The 22,507-nt window shown below is 45.0% G+C and overlaps 1 protein-coding gene across 1 annotated transcript in view; it reads right to left on the bottom strand.

The window, feature by feature from the left end:
* ZSCAN25 (zinc finger and SCAN domain containing 25) overlaps positions 1 to 22,507 on the bottom strand; it is a 430,575-nt gene that overhangs the window by 14,682 nt on the left and 393,386 nt on the right. The window contains exon 8 of the mRNA XM_052635487.1: positions 3,194 to 3,718. Within this exon, the coding sequence (XP_052491447.1) occupies positions 3,194 to 3,718 (525 nt within the window). The remainder of the gene's footprint in view (positions 1 to 3,193; positions 3,719 to 22,507) is intronic.

Genomic DNA, 22,507 nt, shown 5'->3' with positions numbered 1-22,507 from the left:
TTCTGAAATTTGTTACATGACTGGAACATACTGAAGGAATTCCTTTTCTGTCCAAAGCAACGAGTGCTATACATGGAAAGTTTTCCCTCACATAACAATGTTTATTTACAGTGAGCTTTCTGATGCTAAGCTGAAATGTGATTAAAGGCTTTGCCATATTTATCACATTAAAGAGGTTCCTTCCTGGAATGAATTTTCTGATGGCGGGTAAGATGCAAATTCTTACCTATCGAAAGGGTCAACCTGTCTGTATATCTTCAGCAGTTTCACTTTTATGCCTTTAATAAAATACTAAGTGCCCTACATATCAAGATGCCTCACACATCTGCAGTCTTGGCTTTAGCCTTGCCTGCCAGGATGAAGCAGAAACAAATGCCCAGCAACCTGACGAATTTTACTTCTCTTCCTGGCAAGGTTAAGGTATATTTTTTAAAAACCTCTCAAAAATTTCCACTGGGTCAGCTAGCATGCCAACAGTTAACTAGAGTCCTTGAACTGTTAACAGATTTCAGCCAGTCGAGGACTTTCAAATGACGATTCCAAGCACTACTTTAGATGCTGTGAGCCTTTTGGACCATGACCCAATTATACTTTGTGCTGAGCAGCTGATAAATGAATGCAATGTGAATAGTTTTAATAAACAGCGGTAGCCCCTGTTTTCTTCAGAAAAGATGTCTTCAAATAGCTATTTCAAGGAGTCCATCTGCTGAAGACCTGGAGCAATCCCCATAGCCGTCCCAGTCAGTACGATATCCCAGGAAGATGGGAATTACATATGGGGGAACAAGTTGTAATTTCCTTAAGAAGAAATGATGGCAGAATTATGTTGGCATGGAGTTGTGGCTCAAAAAGGCCAATGTGGACCCAACCAACGTTCTTTCCCTCTTCAGAACAGGTGGTACTTTGATCGGTGTCTGGAGTTAAGCACCTCACTGCTTTCAGTAGTTCCCTGGCAGCAGAAGTCTTTGCTCAAACGCACCAAGTTTTCTACTTGACCATCCTTGTATTACTCTGAAGAAAATTCCTCAAAGCAGTTTCTTCTACCTTCCCTTTTCTATCAAAAGTTAGTCAGGTTTGCCCTTCTGGAGTATCGCTCCTTTTCTTCACCTGGTTGGATAGACTACTCAGGTCACCAGCTGACCTCGGTGAAACTCCCCCGGGCAACACACGGACCCAACTGCTCAGGAGCTGCAGGGAAGCTCGGGCGGGTCCAAGTTACAGAGGCCAGAGGATTAGTGCTGTTTGGCCTGGAGTTGAGGGTACAGCTGCCCCCACCTCCACGGCTCCCCATGAAGCTGACACTGTTTCACAAGCCTGGGTTGTTGGCTGACAAACAAGTGACAAAGGACAGTTTTAGTTCTTGACGGAAAATCTCAAACTCTACGTGGCAGGGGGGTGGGGAGTCTCCTATCATGAGGCTAGTCTTCAGGTGTGCTCTTAGTCTGTTTCTAAGTTCCTGCATTAGCAGTCACCCCTGCCTGAAGCCCTGATGACTTCCTATGTAGCCCACGCTGCTTGGGGCTTGCGTGTGCGTGTGTATCCAAAAATGGTCTATTACGAGCTTCTAAAAGAAGGGAGTGCAACCTCTTGCACAGACGGTGGGAAAGATCCAAGTTTCACAGCCTCATCGCAGCCTTTAGCGATGAGGAGCAGGAAAGAAAGACCCTGTGCAGAATGACTGCGACACAACCACCTACATTTCAGTAGACTGGTGAGCTTCTTGGAGCAACAGACATGTTTAGTAACTGCCAGATAATGGTGTCATATGTTTTTTCAAAGTTTCTGGAAGGGGTGGGGAAAAAAATGTTCCTTTTTCTGAAAAGCAACAGAAATCACACCTTCTGAACTTTATTCTTTAACGTTCCACATGATTCAGAAAGTGCTCCAATCATCACGGCGTCCAGCAGATTCTGGTGAACATCTCTGCCATAAACGGACGTCCAGCAACAGCCTAAGTGTCTATTTTTTTTAAGATGATGACAACAAAGTCACTTCTGACATTCCCTGGTACTCTCTCCCCGATCTGGGTCCAGACAGTCTATGCCGGTGGTGGACTGACATGTTTATCTTCAAGACAACAACAGGCATGAGACTCTTTTGGAGCTCTAGCAACGCCCTTGGCCCTGAAGGTCTCACAAGCTGGCCCGGGCTACCGTATTTCGGGTACTCCTGACTCACGGGCCCTGTGGTGAATGTGAAAATCCTGCTGGAAGTCAGGCCTCAGGAGTACTTCTTATATGCTCAGCACGAGGTCCGGGGCTGTCCAGGATACAAATATAAATATACCCGACAGGAGAAGTGTCTCTTCTGGGGAGTGATGAAAACTTTCACCCGTGGAACAATGAAGGATTACAGACAGTATGCATCAAGTGCTAACTCATGGAGAGATGCACTGAGGAGCGCGACAGTGCTTTAGGGATTCAGGGATCTCACAAAGGGAGAGAAGAGTTTTGAATCACAGTTGCCGTTTCAGCAGGATCTCTCTCAGTGAGGAGGACAGAACCTGCTACCTTTGGAACTGCTGCCTGGTGCACGTGGACTCTCCCTTTCAGGAAGAGATGCGAATCTTTGGTTTGATATGGATGAGCGCAGTCCTAGATTTCTACAGCTTTGGTAGGCTACCAGTACCTGGTCAGAACTTACCATACCTATGTAATTAGTTTGAGCAGCAGGTCTCCATGAGTTTGTTCAAACTGTCCCTCTTTTTTGAGAAGTAAGGTTCAGCAAGATGCTGGCCAAGTAGGGTTTGCATGTGCCAAGCAGGTTTTGGACATTGGTGTTATTTTCACAGACACGATCTCAGTCTTTCAATTATATGGTGTGGTTGTGGAGAGTCCAAGAGTGCCTTAGAGGTACCCTCATTACTGAAAGCCTTGATGTTTTCCTGTGTGTGTGCTTCTGTCCTGTGTGGAAGTAGTATGTGGATTACATCCCGAGTTGAGTATTTCCCATACAGGGGCTTTGGAAGAACTACCGGCCCACAGACTAGACAAAGGCAGAACACTGCTGATGTAGCTGTAAGGATCCTTGAGTGTGATTTTCTTTATAACCTGTGTAGGCTGTTTTTTAACCCCTCCATGGGCACAAATCTCTGAAATCATTCTAGAAATGAAAGGGGGAAATGGCTTGACAAACGCTTTACACACAGCTTTTTAGGAATGCTCCGAACGCGTCAAGGGAGGCTGGGCTGTACTCAGAGGCTCGCTCCCTGGTGTGGATTCTGTGATGCAGGGTGAGGGTTGAGCTCCGGGTGAAGGCCTTGCCACACTTTGTGCACTTATAGGGCTTTTCTCGGGTGTGAATTCTCCGGTGCAAAATAAGGTATGAGTTTCGGTTGAAAGCTTTTCCGCACTCACTACATTCGTAGGGTTTTTCCCCCGTGTGGATTCTCTGATGCTTAGTGAGGTCTGAGCTCTGGCTGAAGGCCTTCCCACACTCGTTACATTCATAGGGTTTCTCCCCAGAGTGGATTCGCTGATGCAGAATGAGATTTGAACTGTGACTGAAGGCTTTGCCACACTCGTTACATTCATGAGGCTTCTCTCCTGTGTGGATGCGCTGATGCAGGACGAGGTTTGAGTTAAGACTGAAGGCTTTCCCACACTCACTACATTCATAGGGCTTCTCTCCAGTGTGGATTATTTTATGGCGAATAAGGCTTGAACTCCGTGTGAAGCATTTTCCACATTCGTCACATCTGTGGGACTTGGTTCCTGTGGGAACCTCCTCGGTGGTGGTGAAGTTGGAGCTCAGGCTGAAGCTTCTCCCCAGACCCTTCCCCTTTTCCCTCGGGCCTCGCTCTCCTGTGCTGGGTTTTTTCTCCTTGACTGTAGCTGGCCCCGAGTCTCTCTTTTCTTTTCCAGCTTTCTCCTCAGGGTTTCTCTGCTGCCTTTCTACCACTCTGCTCTGCTGTTCACGCTTTTCTCCGACATCTTTCTGGAATTTTCCTGCAGTCTCCCCATGTGATGCTGAGTCTTCTGCACTTTCAGCCTTTGAGGTAGACTCCTCATTCTCATTCCTGTTTTCACAACCTGACACAACAGACAGAAAATACAAATAGCACCTTTTTCTCTTGAATATATAGGTTACTCAAGTGACATTTTTCCAGGAAGCCTCTACATACCTGTAAAATGACCTCACAGTACCAATTGTAGACACAATAGTAGAAAAATGGAAAAAAACATAGGGACAACAGGGAGAACTGGGAAATGTGAGGGCAGGCAAAGAGTGGGAAGGACAATGCAGGGAGTGTGCAGAAGCCGGGAACAAGCAGAAGGAACAGACCAGGTGAGAAAGGAAGGGAAAGGGTGAGGCATTAAGGAACATAAGAGGCCACAAAGCATCGTTCTATAATTGGTCACCCAATAATTAATTTGAAAGAATCAATACCATTAAAAAGTTTCAGTTTTAACTTGGTATTTATGAAATTAAAAAGAATCTGGCAGGTGATGTGGACCTTTGGACACATGAAACAGTTTTTCTCTACCAGGGAGAAGAAAGGTGATGTGCTCAGGTAACAGGGCTGAGGGAGAGAAGCTGGTTGGGGCATCAGTAAATGTAACCGAAACTTTCACTGACAGATGATTGAGAATCCCTAAGAACAAAGCAAGTGAAAAGATGTCTGGAGATGGCTCACAAAGGATGTAATATAAGAAAACAAGATTTTACAAATACAGAGCTGATCTCTGATTTTGGCAACCTACAAAAACTGGAATGTATTTTTATTGTGGACTGCTATATTCTGTGTGGCACTCTGTTTTTAAGCAGAGACTAAAAACTGTTCAGCACAGAAACACTATTTTATATGTTTATATTTGAGTGGGGAAAAAAACCAAACGAATCTAAATCTTCTTTATTTATTTGGCATTAAGAAACCTTTCCAAGTGGGTGTGCACTACCTCAACACAACCACCGAAGGAGCTGACTATCTAGCCCCTGACTTTAGTGACGGAACTGCCATCAATACTGACCCGATCGTAAGGAAAATGAAACTGGTCTATTCTTTTGAATTCCAAGCCTAGGTCCTTGATGATCTGGATGGTTCCCTATGTTTTAAGTTAGCGACAGGTGGGTACTACCCAGCTCACAAACACAGATCAGTATTTTGGCTTAATTTTCAGCTTGTCCAAAGAGCAAGTATTAAGAAATAAACCCCAGCTAACCCTATGGTTCAAAACAAAACTTGAAGTTTCTCTAGTAACATCCTGTCTTCCTAGTTTCCCTTCATTCACACTCCCCTTGCTCTCCCCAGGCAGAAGTCTCAGGAAGTGGGCTTTCCCTGTGACAGGACTGATTTGACAGTTTCCTGCAGTGAAGTCTCCCAGGGGTTGAGACCTAACAGAGACAAATGAGACTGTCAGCTGCGTCACCTTGTCTTGTCCAGTTGATGCCTCTGAGAACTTCACTGTTCTTACTACACACTCAGGAGCCAGAGCTCTTCACAGAAGACCACCATTAGGTTTGGAACCTAGGAAACCTGACCCTGAGGGAGGGACAGGCATAAGGTCACGGAATTACACATGCAGAGTTTTGGTGGAGCAGCACTCATAGGATGCAAGACCAAAAACCCGTGGAAGGATGCCTGGTGGGTTCAGGAACAGGTCCCAGGTTAGGATGCAACTGATGGTCAGTGTTCACCTGGCCCTCTACACTAAAAAATACAGACACTCCCCAACCCCAACCAAAGCACCTCAATTTTAACCACAGGAAATGAAGCAGAATCCTCACTGGTGACTGAGTAGTTGAAGAGGTAGGGAATCAGAACACAAGAGTTACTTCTGTTTTCAAAAGACTCCCTAGAGGTAAAACTACCTAGACCTAAGGAATCCACGTGGCGTCAGGAAGTCCCAGCGCCAGGCTTTGGGATGAAATAAACAGTGTTCTCCTTCTCCATCTGGTCTGAACAAAGGAGCTCGGTAGTCTAACACATCAGAGATCCCACAGCTACTGGAAAAAGAAGCAGTACCCTCTTATCACAAGTAATCCTGCACCCGTCTTACCCTGGGAAATCACGTTCCCATAATTCTCCTGCCTGGCGTCCCTATTGAGATTCCTCCGAGCCAGGTTCTGACATCCCCATTCCTCCAGGATGAGGGACACGGCCATGTCCTCGATCTTCACCATTGCCTGAAATAACACGAGATCCCCACACTCAGTCCCCCCAAAGCCCAGGGACAGTCCCACTGCCCGAACCTGCAGTCAGGGACGGAGGTGACTGTAAACCTACAGGATGCTGGGAAGAAAAGGCAGCCGCACCAGGCTCCAGTGGACCCTTGGGGAGTGGGGCTATTCTGTGGGCCCAGGCTTCAACAGCCAATGTCTTGGGAGAAGACTGCCAGAAGAGCCCCAGCAAGAGGCAGATGGCAGGGACTCAGGAGGGCAGAGGGGCCCACAGCTCACCTGGGAATCTGCCGAGAACAATGCAGATGCCATCGCCTGGTCTCTGGGAGCCCCCTCGGGATGAGGGGCAGGAACGTGGGTGGCAGGGAGAGCTGAAGGAGGAGAAAGGAGCTGTGAGTGAAGCCAGCTCTGCTCTGGGTCCCACTCGAAGAAGGGCCCAGGGCACCCTCTTTCCTGCACTATTGTGCCTGATGTTCAACGAGGAACTACAGAACAGATAATTACAGAGACTGTAAGAAGGCCAGCATAAGCTGTGTCTTCCCAAGACTTCTATTCTTGAGCAGGAGGAACAAGGAGTCACAGAAAGTGAAATAGAGGCCCCAAGAGGGTAAGTGACTTGCCTAACGTCCCCTGATGAGAGGGCAGAGCCAGAACCAGAACCAGAGCCAGGCTCTTGTTCCCAGCCACAGAAGCGGGCAACACTCAGCTCTTGAGTCAGGTCTGGCTCATAACTGAACCTTCTCCAGTCCAAGGAACGTGTACTAGGACTTCAGATTCCCATCCAGTTATGAAAAAATAAGTTTGAAAAATCTTTAGCAGTAACGTCTCGAAACAGAGAAGGAATGGGCTCTTCTTAGTTTCAAGTTTCTGCCGATTTTTGTCCCTCTACTTTTCTCCCTCACCTGACCAGTTTTTGGATAAAACGTACACAGGGTCTGAATGCTGATGAGATATTTCCAAGTGTATAAAGGCATGGGTTGATGATACTCTTCTAATAAAAGACATATTCAATATAGGATCACACTAACTGTAATGTATAAGAAAAACTGGAAAATTCTTAGCAGACTGCAAAATCAAAACCTTCCCTTGCCAAGTAATGTTAGATTTGGAAATGTTAGTGTTAAATAGATGATGTTACTGTATTGCAAAGATATTAGAAAAACCAATTTGAAACAAAATTACTAAAAGCTAGAGCAAAGTGTGCAAAAAGATCAAGTACCTAGCACTCCAACCTTACAAGAGTGAGGAAATACCCATCGAACATGATCAGCACAGAGAGGAAACTAAGAATAAACGCATATTTACTATGTAACAACTACACATTCCAGGACTTCTAAAGCTGTTACTCTGGTGATCTGAAGCCCTAATCTGGCATTTAAAACCATGAATATCCTTTTCCATTTCCTGATTTCAACCCCTAGGAGGAAATAATGGGCTGGGGTGGACAGTGATGGACTAAACATCACAGCGTACTGGCTGGTTCGCGGGAGTTTCTCCAGCTTATTGGCTGTCCTCCAGAGCAGGCCGATGAGAATGCTCCCTCAGCATTATATGCCCACCCTGCACGTCACCACAAACAGACACGCTGGGTAAGGATTATGTGTTTATCAGCTCTTGAACAATCATTCTTTTAGCATGATATTATTATTTACTGATAGTCATGTACCTACTTTGGTTTTAAAAGTGGATAAAATACATTAATATTTCCCTCAAGGGAAAAAAACCTAATTTTTATTTATATGACTCTGAAATGATTTTTTTTGCCTCATGTTCTTCAACCAAAACATTTTTTCCATCCTTTTCCCATTCTTTGGAATTTCTGAAAATAACCTAGAAAAAGAGTGATGTTATACAGTATTCATACATTTTAAAGAAAATGAGTGTATTTATTCTTGGGCTGTGCTGTGCGGCATGGAGGGTCCAGCTTCCCTCAGCGTGCACTGAGCAGTACAGTGGAAGCACTGCGGTGGAAACACGGAGTCTTAACCCCTGGACCACCAGGGAGTCCCAAATAAAATCAATTTTAAAGTGATACTTTTACAGATAATTTATGACATACCAGAGTGCTGGATATATATCATCTCTTCTGAGGACTTTCCTGTTAAAAAAAAGTCTGCTAGATATCCAGAATGCTAACAATTCAATAAATAATATAATGTCCACTCAAGTTTATTATGCACATTCCACTTAACTCCTCAGTAACATTATTTAACTCATGAAATTGGTCTGTAGGTTATGTTTCCTCTGATATGTAGTAGTAATGGCAACAGAAACAAACACGCTTCTCTACTACAGGCATCAACAACACAGACACATCTGACTGGTGTGTCCCCGCTTCACACCCCCTGTGAAACCTGGCTTCTTACCTCGAGGTTGTAACAGACGGGGTTTCCGAGATGAATGTTTGAAATGGGACTGGGTGGGCTCATGAGGAAGGTCAAAGCTCGAGGACTCCTGCACTGGATCCAGAGGTACCATCCCCCTTGCGAGCATCTCAGGCCCATGAACTTGACCTGGGACCTGAGGACAAACAGGTTGGGCTTGTGGGTAAATTACTTTTTAAACAGGAATTTAGACAAACAAAAAGACAGTAAGTATGCCAGTGGCTGGGCGAGGGCCAGGGCCAGAATACTTTTTTAACAGCCAAGGGGAGTGGGATCAAAGTACCACAAAGACTATAAATACGAGCTTTAAATCAGTAACTCTCTCTTTGCTCCGGTCTCAAAGTCCACGTGCTGCTCACACATCACAGGCGTCACCTCGCCTCACCTGCTGTCCTGACAAATCCAGCTCCAGATCCTCCAGCAGGGTCACGGCCTCCTCCCCGCTGTCGGGACGGTACTCCTGCAGCCAGGCCTGGAGCTCCCGGGGCAGGATGGAGAGGAACTGCTCGAGTACCAGCAGCTCCAGGATCTGCTCCTTGGTGTGGATCTCTGGCCGCAGCCACTGGTGGCAAAGCTCCTTCAGTCGACTCAGGGCCTCTCGAGGCCCGAAAGTGTTCTGGTAACAAAAGTGCCTGAAGCGCTGGCGGAAGACCTCCGGGTCGGGCGGGGGAGACTCCTGCAGGCTGGCGTCCTGCCCCCACATGTGCTCCTCCTCATCCTCCTCTTCCACCTTCACTATCACGATACCGTCCTTCTCCTGGGCAGCCTGCGGGGACAGACCTGTGGCTTCCCTTGACTCAGCAGTCATCATTCAGGCTCAGGGACCTGACTCAATCCGAACAGGGTTTGTGCTCTTGTGCTCTCCTTTCTGTCCTGTGAGATGTCTGGTATTTGTTTCTGTACTATTGCTGAAGAGTTAAAAAAAAATTACTGGTACCTTTATGGAAAGTGATACTTTGCCGTTAATACTTCATACAAGGCTACACAATCAAGCATTAAAAACGCCTCTGAATAGTAAAGGAAAAAAAAGCCCCCGGTACCAACTGTTTTCACTGTCACTTTGTAGATATTAAGGTTTTGCAAGCAAACCCCCAAATGGCGAATTCTACCCTCAGGGTGTCTGCTGGAGTCCAAGCACTTTCCTTCCAGGGGGAAGGCAGGTTATGACGTCATGTGTTTACACACTCAGCCTGGTGAGAGCTGAGAGAGGGGTGCCAGGCGGTGGCTTGCAGCGGCACATGTACAAGCTCCCAGGACAACGCGGAGCACCCTCTTACAGATGACGCGACTGTGGCGTGGGTGACTTCCGCCCTGTGCTCAGGAGCAACCTACATAGTGGAGCCAACACTCAAGCCAGATCTGAAGGCCCGGACTTGTAACCCACCATTCAGATATTTCTCTGTCTTTTATGGGTGCCTAGGTCAGTACAAAATGATCCACTTTGAATAAGGAAAATATCAGAATGTCTATTTATATTTTAAAAGAGAGAGAAAATAGACTACATTTAATGTACAAATGGATACTAACAAGCTCACTCAGTCTAAATGCTGAACATGTTCACAAGAGACAGTATGGGGGGCGGTGCAGAGGCAAAATGGGTCAAATGACCTAAACTTCCTGTTATAAAATAAGTAAGTCCTGGGGATGGAGTCACAGCGTGGTGACTCTAGTTAACACTGTGCTGCATATTTGAAAGCTGCTGAAAGAGGTTCTTAAAAATTTTCTTCAAATGAAAAAAATGTAACTATGGTGACAGATGTTATCCGGACTTATTGGGATCACTTGGCAATATACAGAAACACTGAATCATTATGTATCTTGAAACTAACCTTATGCTATATATCAACTACATCTTAGAAAAGAACAAGCAGCTTTAGAGATTCTTGCAGAGAAACTACGAGAAGGGGAGACCCTACGAAGGCAAACACATACAAACAAGAAAATGGAGCGGCTGAAGCTTCTATCCAGAGCAATTTCTAACTCAGCCAGGCCAGAAGGTGAGAACCAATGTGGATCTAAATCTAACAAGAAGTCAATCGACAAGTGAAAAAGTGAAAAAAAAGAAAGTATGAGGAAGGAATTATTAGTGGGTTGTTACATAATTTTAACCACTAAGACTGATACTCAGCATCCTTGAAACTCCTTATTGTCTACACATTTTAAAAACTTGGAAATACTCCCTAATTTGTTTAAGAACTTCCAAATGAGGATTTTTAGTGGGTCTTGAGCCTGTTTGTTAAAATTATAAAACATCTTTTGATTAGTTTGTAAGAACAGGTGATATAAGAGCATGGAAAAATGGAGATGTAGAAGCTGAATTTCAAGAACAAAAACTGAAGAGGGTTGGTGGACAGGAGCAATCACGAGCTACTAAGCAGACGCAAAAATGTGTTTCTTTCATCTGAATTGACAAACCTTTGTGAGGCATCGTTTTCACCTCTTACAGCCATCAAAATTAAGCACCAACTTCAAGTTTTAGAGACAGCATCCGACTGTATCAAAATGAGATAAGCCAATAGTTTTAAACTAACAAAACATTTTTAATTACATGACTTTCACTAAAAAATTATTAGTAATTTTGGTGGAAAACGGATCACGTACATTTAAAGCAGAAGATTGAGAAAAGCACAACTTACTGTATTTTTTAAAATTATATAAAATGCTGGTATAATAATTTATGTATGTAGCTTTTGTAAACAGTTTTTACTGACAGGATCGTGTGACTGGAAAAGTTTGGAGAAGACTGTTCTAAACAAAGATTATGATTTTAATCTGAGGTTTATAACAGGATTCATTTTGCTTTCTTTGGTCCCTAATAAAAAACAGAAATCGTTATTAAAATAGCAGCTTATAATTACAATAAAGAACATTACATTCAAAAAGGCTTGCTGCATAAATATAAAAAGAATGTGGGAATTAAGTCATTTCTCCAATACTTTAAACTGGTAAAAGTCCTGTTGTAAACCATCTTCTAAAAAGCAAGAGAATTCCAAAAGAACAGCTACTTCTGCTTCACTGACTGTGCTAAAGCCTTTGACTGGGTGGATCACAACAAACTGGAAAATTTTTAAAAAGATGGGAATACCAGACAGTCTTACCTGCCTTCTGAGAAATCTGAACGCAGGCCAAGAAGCAACGGTTAGAACTGGACATGAACAACAAACTGGTTCCAAACTGGGAAAGGAGTACATCAAGGCTTTATATTGTCACCCTGCTTATTTAACTTCTATGCAGGGTACATCATGAGAAACATTGGGCTGGATGAAGCACAAGCTGGAATCAAGATTGCCGGGAGAAATATCAACAACCTCAGATATGCAGATGACATCACCCTTATGGCAGAAAGTGAAGAGGAACTAAAGAGCCTCTTGATGAAAGTGAAAGAGAGTGAAAAAGCTGGTTTAAAACTCAACATTCAGAAAACTAAGATCATGGCATCCAGTCCCATCACTTGGAAACAATGGAAGCAGTGAGATACTTTATTTTCTTGTGCTCCAAAATCACTGCAGATGGTGACTGCAGCCATGAAATTAAAAGACACTTGCTCCTTGGAAGGAAGTGAAGTGAAGTGTAAGTCGCTCAATCATGTCTGACTCTTTGCGACCCCATGGACTGTACAGTCCATGGGATTCTCTAGGCTAGAATACTGGTGTGGTTAGCCTTTCCCTTCTCCAGGGGATCTTCCCAACCCAGGTCTCCCGCATCGCAGGTGGATTCTTTACCAGCTAAGCCACAAGGGAAGTCCTTGGAAGGAAAGCCATCACCAACTTAGACAGTATATTAAAAAGCAGAGACATTACTTTACTGACAAAGATCCATCTACTCAAAGATATAGTTTTTCCAGTAGTCATGTATGGATGTGAGAGTTGGACTGTGAAGAAAGCTGAGTGCCGAAGAATTGATGCTTTTGAACTGTGGTGTTGGAGAAGATTCTTGAGAATCCCTTCGACAGCAAGGAGATCCAACCAGTCCATCTAAAGGAAATCAGTTCTGAATATTCATTGGAAGGACTGATGCTGAAGCTGAAACTCCAATACTCTGGCCACCTGATGCGAAGAACTGACTCATTGGAAAAGACCCTGATGCTGGGAAAGATTGAAGGCAGGAGGAGAAGGGGATGACAGAGGATGAGATGGTTGGATGGCATCACCGACTCAATGGACACGAGTCTGAGCAAGCTCCGGGAGTTGCTGATGGATAGGGAAGCCTGGCATGCTGCAGTAGTCCATGGGGTCACAAAAGTCGGACACAACTGAGCGACTGAACTGAACTGATCCATTCCTTCAGACTTGTTTTGCACTCCACCCCCTTGCTGGGGAAATATATTTTGTTTTTCAACTTCAGAGCAACTTTACCTAGAAAAATCCTTCATTACAAGTATTCAATTTCTTAAGCATTTCTGAAGATTTATACGCAAGGGCTTCCCAGGTGGCAATGTGGTAGAGAATCCGCCTGCCAATGCAGGAGATTCAGGTTCAATCCCTGGGTCAGGAAGATCCCTCGGAAAAGAAATGGCAACCCACTCCAAAATTCTTGCCTGGGAAATCCTACGGACAGAGGAGCCTGGAGGGCTACAGACCACAAGGTCGCAAAAGAGTCAGACATGACTTAGTGACTAAAACAACACAAATACACACGGTGTCACCCTAGACTGAGGGGAATAAAAAGATGAGAAGTGGGATTCCAGTTTTTACACAAATCATTACAGTACAGAACAGATGTTCCAACAGTTCTAAGGAGGTTCCACGTGCTGGGGCAGCCCCGAGGGGTACCTGACAGCTGACAAAGCAGCTTCCAGGAAAACGGCCCCGTGGAGCTGGAGCATCGGAAGAGCCAGGACCTGAACAGGAAGAGGCAGCAGGCAGGGACTCCAAGAGACCACTCTTTTGGCTGGCTTTCTCTCAGCTGGGAGGCTAAATAACTCCTGTAAGGCTGGGTCTCCTTCATTTCATTCGGAAAAGTGGGAAAAAAAAGAGTATCTTTTCCAGCCACGCCTCCCAGAACCGTCTTCCACCATCCCAATATCCAGGCTCCACATCTCGTGCAGACACTAGGGCCTCAGCCCCACCCAGTCTGTCTTGCTTCCATTTCTCCCTGTTTCAACATGAACAACATACCGAGGTCAACTTAGTATTGCCAAAGTCTGCTGCTGGTCATTCCCTCCTTCCCCAGTTACTCTCAGTGAATCCTTGAATCTACTGACTTAGCATTCAAGCAACACACTCCACTGGACTCTCCACTTCCATTACTTTTCTCGTAGTAGTAGTGATCCCCTCTATTTCAGCCTATTCGGCCCATTAACGTTCCCATTAACGTAATACCCATTAACTTGGGGTGTGACTTTGCATCTTTACTCCTTTGCTAGGACAAATCTCCCACCTTTATCCACCTCAACTGGTCAAATTTTCACTCACCTTCAAGATGTACATCGTTTCCTGACATTCCAGATTAAAGAAGATATCTTCCTCCTCTGAATACTCTTGGGACTTCGTCAGGCATGTCTACTCTCCTTGTCTTACCATTACCTGAGTTTCTATCACCACTTCCCAACTAAACATTAGGCCCCTCGAGGACAAGGACTTTTGTTCCCTTTTCTTCTAAAGAATTGGGCAGACCTTAATTCCGTTTAATTGAAGAGAAGAAATAAGAACAACTGAAACTATTCCAGCTCCCCTTGTCATCTTACTGCCTTCAGTGGCAACTAGGGATCAGCTTTCATCTCTGATTCCTCTCCCCTTATGTAAGTACACTCATCTCCAAGCCCAGGGAGATGCAATTCTTTGCTCATACTTGTTTTTCTATCTAGTTCTGTGAAGAATGGCTGCTTCTCTTTGGTGCCCTACCTTCATTTTCTGCCTCCCCTTCACAATTCATCTCCCACCTTGCTCTCAGATTCTTCTTCCTAAAACTCCATAGAGCCGTGCAATCCAACAGCCCCCAACACCTGGTCCCAGCTTCCCCATCAAGCTTCATTTCCCATCAGGTTCTTCCCCTTCCCTGCATGAACCTTTTCCATCCAGCAAAATGACTCTACTCAGTATTTCTTAACTGTCTTATATTTTGACTGTCGTCCTTTTCTCACATCATAATGCCTGGGATTTCCCTCCCAGTCTTCCCTGCCTTTTCAAATCCTCCTTATCCTTTAGAGCTAAGCTGAAATGCCACTTGCCCCTCAACTGTTCAATTCAAGAAACCTCTAGCAGACATAATAGTAAGAACCAATGTTAACTGGTCTATGGACCAGGCATTTCACAGGACACTTTTAGGAGGTAGGTACAATTGTGGTCACAATGTATAACAATGAAACTAAGGTTGACAGATGTTAAGTAACACCCAAGGTCACAGAGCAATTAAATGGTTAAGTCAGGATTTGAAATGAGTTCTGTGAGACTCAGTTCAGGTTCCACCAATCACACCAAACACTTAAGCAATGGGATTAACCCTGTTACGGTGAAAGCAGCACAAGCTGGAACACCTGAACCCTAGTCTCCTGTGATGAGTAAGTTACGTGTCCCTGGGTGAGTTATTTAACCTCTCTGACACCCAGTATCTTTATCTGTCAAACAGGGGGCAGGGTAGGATCAGAGGAGCAGAAAACTACCTCTGGGGTCCCTTTGAGTTGCAAACCATTCTGGCACACTATCCGATATAGATAAGATTACCCCCAGTAACTGGGTCTCACCGAAGGTAAATACAAAAGATTTTCTTACAAAAGAGGCCTGGAGTTACAAGCTCAGTTTATTTCAGAGGCTATTTTCTGAACAGGCCAGTATCTTTTCCAGGGTATAGTTTTGACATTTTAAACAAACTGGCCCCCCTCCTCATTTTTGAGAAGCGCTATGAAATGTTTAAAAACATGAAAAAGCTACCTTTAAAAGATAACCAAGTATCCTGAGAATTCCAAAAGAATACTGATACTCAGAATAAAAAGGAAAGATTTAACATAACACTCATCTGTATTTAGATACAGTATAAAGTTAGCAAAAATTTAAATGCTTAGATCAAGCAGAGAATCAGCAAAAGCCTAAGGTATTAATTAGTGAGCCTCCCTGTTTGTATTTTAAGATTGGTGAAAACAGCCTGAAATAACGAACAAGAATTGTGCATATTAATTCAGAGACAATACAAACTTGGAGAAACATTCTGGGGCAAATTATTATGGTTCCCTAAGTAATAAAGCTATTTCTCCACATGTGGCTGGCAAATACAGTAACAGGGCTTTGTTGACTGGTTACAATGAATCCTCCACAATTCAATTCAACAAGTATTTACTGACCACCTCCAATCCGCCTAGCAATGGCCTGTACAATAAATGCTTTCTTTGGTCCCAGGCCATGTAACAGCCACTCTCTATAGTGAAAGTATCTTATTGTGTACTGGAGGCACTGTAGGAAGGGGAGGGCAGGGGGCAGTGTCAGGCTGAACTGTAGCTGAATTTTTCAATTACACTGACTAAACCAAATAATCTCAAAGTTGGAGGGGCCTTTGGAGAAAACCTAATCTGATGGATGACAGCACTGAGAGCTGGCAGAAGTGTCCTGTCTTATCCAAGGTCACTCAGTCAGTCAGTCTCCTAATGGTCCCATGCAATTTCCACAAATTCCTTTCACTCTTCACCCTTCCAAGTCAGGCAGAGTAACTACTCAGTTCACTTCAGTTCAGTCGCTCAGTCGTGTCCGACTCTTTGCGACCCCATGAATCGCAGCACGCCAGGCCTCCCTGTCCATCACCAACTCCTGGAGTTCACTCAGACTCGCGTCTATCGAGTCCGTGATGCCATCCAGCCATCTCATCCTCGGTCGTCCCCTTCTTCTCCTGCCCCCAATCCGTCCCAGCATCAAAGTCTTTTCCAATGAGTCAACTCTTCGCATGAGATGGCCAAAGTACTACCCAGAAATAAAAAACGCACCTAATCTTCCGGACAGCTCGTTTTCAAAAGCCTTCGAAATATGCCCTAAAGCTGAGAGTGGGACGTACGTATCATCTCTATTAGACTAGAATCACTTCATCCACTCCGACTAGGCTTCAGACGCTCTTTAATCACCGCTCGAGGAACGGGGTGGGGAGAAGCAGGTGATCTGGAAACACGTACTCGGCATCTTGAAACGTGTCCGTTTCTCAGCCTTCCGCATTTTTCACCTGGAGGTACTTCAAGGACCCCGAAAATTTAAACAACCTCTCACTGGAATCAAAGCAAATGGCGACTAAGGCAGAGAAGAAAAAAAACCCAACAGGGATCGGTTCGCTCGCGACCCGGTTTTCAAAAACGTCAAGCGAAGACGACGACATTGCAGTTGAGGGCCCGGAAGGGGCCCGCAGACAGCCGTTCCCCCGGGTCTCCCAGGTCCCCCTGCCAAGGACAGAGGCCCCCTCCCTGCCTGGGCCCCCGATGGGGGGGCGCTGCCTACGGCCCGGCCTGAGGAGGGGACAGGGGCAGGGACTCGCTGCTCGCGGCGCCCCGGCCGCCAGGAGAGGACCCCGGGTTCGCAGCTGCAGAGCCCACCCCCACGCACACACCCCTGCGGCCCCGCCCGCTCCCTCAGAGGCCGGCCCCAAATCTCACCGTGAGCCCCGGGAGCGGCTGGGGGCGCTGGGCGAGCAAAGGGAGTTGACTCTGGGGCTCAGGCCGGCCGAAGGGCGCCGCGCTCAGCTCCGGGCCCTCCTGACGCCTCGACACAGACACAATGAGTCACAAAGGCCGGAAGTGTGTCAGCACCTCGCCTTCCGGGACTGCGCCGCGCTTCCGGGTCCTCTCTAGGAGGGCGGGAGGATTCGACATCTCGGTTTTCCCAATGCTGGACGTGTCCAGAGCCCTGCACAGGTGCAGCCTCCCGCTTTGGGGGGTCCCCTCCCGCAGCCTGTGCGCCCCCAAGTTAGGGCTGGGGACGAAAGGATAAACAGACTGTCTAACTCTGACACCAGTCCATCTGATAATTCGATTTCTCCTTTTTCACCTCGGGCAGTCCTTGTAGTAATTAGAGTTATTATCAAGCAACAATACTTAGTAACTGTATGTTTGTGGCAGAGGAGCTGAAAGAACGATGTACACAGAGGAGATCAAAGTTAAGCCATGGGTGCCTCAGTTTCACAAAACTATGGTGGTAGTTCCTCTCCAGCCCTGAAGGTGTCTGCCAATTGAGTGGGTGGTATTTTCAAATACTTGGCTTGTGGATAAAGAACGTCTTTCTATGCCCAAGCTAGTCATAAGGTTTTATGTTCTGCTCATGTGACATACGCTATTATAGCAATTTAAAAGAAGTTTTCAGAATAATAACAGGTACTTTTGCCTTCAAGGTGCTTTCACAACCTGCAACAATTATGGCCTTCACCTGGCAAGATAAGACAGAAGTAATACTCTACCTGCTGAGCAAGAGCACCCACAGACTTTAATGATTGCGACTTTGCTCTATATTCCAAGGCAAGTTCTGGGGAGAGACTGAACTTAGTAGCTTGGCTGCATGACACCTATAGTTTGAAGAGCACTTTGAAAAAATATTTGAAAACTCAAAGTCAATTACAGTATCGTTAAATGAAAAGTACAAAATGGAGAAAAGTAATCACCTATAATCCTTCCACCCTAACCCAACTATGATGGATTTATCTCTTTCCTACCTGTTTTCATATGTCTCTGTGTGTGTATGTGCTAAGTCGCTCCAGTCATATCCAACTCTTTTTGACCCTATGGACTGTAGCCCACCAGGCTCTTCTGTCCATGAGATTCTCCAGGCAAGAATACTGGAGTGGGTTGCCATGCCCTCTTTCAGGGGATCTTCCCAACCCAGGAATAGAACCAGTGTCTCTTACATCTCCTGCATTAGCAGATGAGTTCCTTACCCCTAACACCACTTGGGAAGCCCTTTCATATGTATATGCTTTTATTTATTATTGTAAACATGGTTCAAAAATATAGATTGAATTGGATAGGTGGCTGATATGTTTGAAGTACCTGCCACATTCATACTGTGTGACCACTTTTTGGACCGAATTGATAGGATCAGGTTTAGGCACTTTTTGGAAGCACAGCTTATATGCTGACCACTGGAATTACAGAGGTGGTCTGGTGTGAGAGCTCTGAAGAATGGAACAGTAGGGAACTAAAGCATCTAGATCTCCTTTCTTGGGAAGTTCAAATGTGCGACAAACAGAAAACCAGGGCCAAGCAGAAATCAATAAGCAGAAGGCATTAGGTGACAGAAGCCGGGAAGCTGTGGGTGTCAAGGCTAGCAGTGGCTTCAGGGCCGAGGCACTGCACGGCAGGGTACGCGAGGGGAGCCCAGCCACCCACTACTGAGAACCCATAGCGTGGGGAGGCGGCCGTCTGAGTAACCTTCAGGCCCCTATTCTGTGCACTGCTTGGCTTTGCTGCAGATGTTATTGTTTCCTGTCTCCCTATTTCCCTGTGTGTCCTTACAATAAATTCCTTGCCAATCAAAGAGTCTTACTTGGTTCCTTGTCACCTAGAAAAGCCGGATGTGGTTGATGTGAAATTATGTGTACTACTTTAAAACGCTTGATTATCATATCACTGGCATTTAAAATTTTGCTACACAGAATGGATAAGCATCATTTTAATAGCTATATAGTATTCCATCAAGCAGTGTACCATTAATTATTTAGTAATTCCTATATTTCTAGACATGCTGAATACTTTGAAAGTTTTGCTAGGTTAGGAAATAGTTAAATGAAGATTTTTGTGCAAATGTCTTTTGGATTGTTTAATTAGGACAGATTCTGACAAGTGAATTAATATGTATATATATATACGTGCCTGACTCCTAACAACCCCATGGACTGCAGCCCACCAGGCTCCTTCGTCCATGGAATTTTCCAGGCAAGAGTACTGGAGTGGGTTGCCATTGCCTTCTCCGATATACATACATACATATATATAAAAAAATCACTTATAACTGCCAAGATATGGAAGCAATCTAAGTGTACGTTAACAGGTGAATGGGTTAAGAAGATGTGGTGTGTGTGTGTTTGTAGATATACAGAATGGGAAACTACTCAGCCATAAAAAAGAATAGAATTTTGCCATCTGCAACCACATGAATGGACTTGGAGAGCATTATGCTAAGTAAAATAAATTGGACAGAGAAATACAAATACTGTATGATATTTGTATATGGAATTTAAAAAATACAATATTTATATGTGGAATCTAAAAACTATAACAAACTGGTGAATGTAACATGAAAGAAACAAACTCACGGATACAAAGAACAAACTGTTACAGTGGGGAGAGGGAAGGAGAGAGGGAATACAGTGGTGGGAGTAAAAGGTACAAATGATTATGTATTAAATAAGCTACAAAGTTATATTGCACAACCCAGGGAATATAGCCAATATTTCATAACTATAAATGGAGTAGAACCTTTAAAAATTGTGAATCACTATAGATCTGTAACTTAAATTGTATATCAACTATATACTTCAATAAAAAATAAATGTATAACCGTATTTCTTCTCCAAAGAGGCTTAATTCTTATCTTTGTGCTGTAGCAAAGTTATTTACACCAGAAGGGTAACAAATGTCCTTCCATTGACCTTGCTTAATTTATTGAGTCACATCAGTATTATGGCAGAACTTATTTATTCATAGCCATTGATCATGATATATTATGTATCAGGGATTATGCTTGTTTTGGAGGATATGATAGTGACATTGCACTGGTATTCTAGAAGTTTACAATCTGGTGGGAACATTAAACCAATGTATGCTGCTAAGTCACTTCAGTTGTGTCCGACTCTGTGCGACCCCATAGACGGCAGCCCACCAGGCTCCCCCATCCCTGGGATTCTCCAGGCAAGAACACTGGAGTGGGTTGCCATTTCCTTCTCCAATGCATGAAAGTGAAAAGTGAAAGTCAAGTTGCTCAGTCGTGTCCACCAGGCTCCCCCGTCCCTGGGATTTTCCAGGCAAGAGTACTGGAGTGGGGTGCCATTGCCTTCTCCGAAACCAATGTATGAGTCACCAAAATACCCAGGACAGAATTAAGGGTTCTGTGGGGTGCCTCTTTCCAAGGTAACTCTGGTAGTAGAAAAAAGGATTGTCTCTGTCAGGCACAGGGAACTTTACTCAATATTCTGTTATGACCTATAATGGAATAGAACCTAAAAAAAGATATGTACATGTATAACTGATTCATTTTGCTATACAGCAGAAACTAACAACTATACTCAAATAAAAAATTACTTAGAAAAAAAGGAAACAGGGGCTGTGTAAGCCTGCCCCACAGTCAGCTGTGATGCATGCAGCTTTTCTTCTTGTTGCCCCTAAGTCCCACACTTTTATTCTATTGAACACCGATTTCTCTTTATGCGTGTCCAGCCATCCCACCCACAAGTGCCCACAGGGGCCAGGCTAGCCAATGGCTGGGGTAAATGTAACTGTTACCTGAGCTCGAAGTGAGGCTGTGGGGAGTTGCTCATCTGTTGAGCACACACTCTGGCCAAGGGAAGCATTCACCCTTCAGGGTGTTGCTGCCAAGCCGGGTGTGGATTCAGAATTTCCAGAGAGGCTAATTCTTCCAAGGAGAAATGAGAAATGGGATATTCAGTGGAAGTTTCTCAATTTTTACACAGTGCCTCCTCCCCCACACCCTGCAAACTGCCTTTGATGTAACTCCAAACCTACAGGTAATAGGACACAGGATACAGGACACGTCTGAGTTGGGCTAGAAACTGGAAAGCACCCAAATGAATCCAGAGCTTCCTCTAAACAAAGGAAAAGGATCTCTTCGCTGCCACAAGGAGCTTGCAGGGTAAGGAGACAAAGTGTGGATGTGTAGACACACCCAGGTGGCACGGGGTGACTGGTCATGGGGAAAACTGTCCTTCATGGCCAGCCGATCCTTAGAGCTGCTGGTTCCAGGAGTCACTTCCTTTAATATTTATCTTTCTTCCTTCCTTTACTTACTTGTTTGGGGCTGTGCTGGGTCATCATGGCTACAATATGGGCCTTCTCCAGCTGCGGCGAGCAGGGGCTACTCTTTGCTGCGGTGCACCAGCTCCAGGCACGGGCTTCATTAGTCATGGCGTGGGGCTCACTAGTTGTGGCTCACAGGCTCAGCAGTTGGGGTGCATGGGCTTAGTTGCTCTGAAGCATGTGGGATCTTCCCCAGCCAGAGACTGAACCCATGTTCCCTGCATTGGCAGGTGGATTCTTAACCACTGGACCACCAGGGAAGTCCATCCAGGAGTCACATTCTAATGATTGTTAACAGGCTCTGAATGTTGAGAAAGAAGAGACTGGAGAGGGTTAATTAGGATTTTTGGAGGAAAGGAAGTGAGGTCTTCATGTTAGGAAGAATACTTGAAAGCTTATAAAGAGCAATTTGTCAGGAAGGCAGGGAAAGATCTTAATGTAGGTTGGTTAAAGGAACAATGGCAGGGGACTTCCCTGGCAATCCAGTGGTTAAGACTCCATGCTTCCACTGCAGGGGGCCAGGGTCCGATCCCTGATTGGGGAACTAAGATACTGCATGCCACACAGTGTGGCCAAATTTTTTTTTTTTTTTTTTTAAGGCAGGCAGAACTCAGGCGTACTGAAGGCAAAGACAAACGAGCAAAAAAACTCAAAACATAGAAGCAAAACTCCCACATCCACTCCCCCCAACACCATCCCAAACCAGTAGTAGTTTAGGCAGGAGATGAAGAGAGATCCAGCAGGGAGGAAAAACCAACTTCTAAATGAGACTTGGTAAGAATGTTTGTATATGCACAAAGGCAACTGTACTTTGCAAGCTGTAAAAACAGAGTTGCACATTAGTTGGCAGAAAAGTAGTCACTGAAGGATGGATTGGTGAGAAGAGGGGGAGACAGGATTTGACAGGGAGGGGAAAGACCAGGAGGTGAGGCTGGTCAGGTGCAGAGTCAGGTGCTGGGGCTGGGCTAACGGGGGCGGAAGGAGAGCTGAGAAGTTCCAATCGACTTCACAGGTCAAAGCAATTTGGATGGAGCAGGGCAGCTGGGCTTAAGGGACAGAGGTGGAGAAAGAAAGG

Source organism: Budorcas taxicolor, chromosome 2 (assembly GCF_023091745.1).
Source record: "Budorcas taxicolor isolate Tak-1 chromosome 2, Takin1.1, whole genome shotgun sequence".
Taxonomy (NCBI): Eukaryota; Metazoa; Chordata; class Mammalia; order Artiodactyla; family Bovidae; genus Budorcas; species Budorcas taxicolor.
The sequence above is the reverse complement of the archived record's forward strand: the minus strand, read 5'-3'. Positions and strand labels throughout refer to the sequence as shown.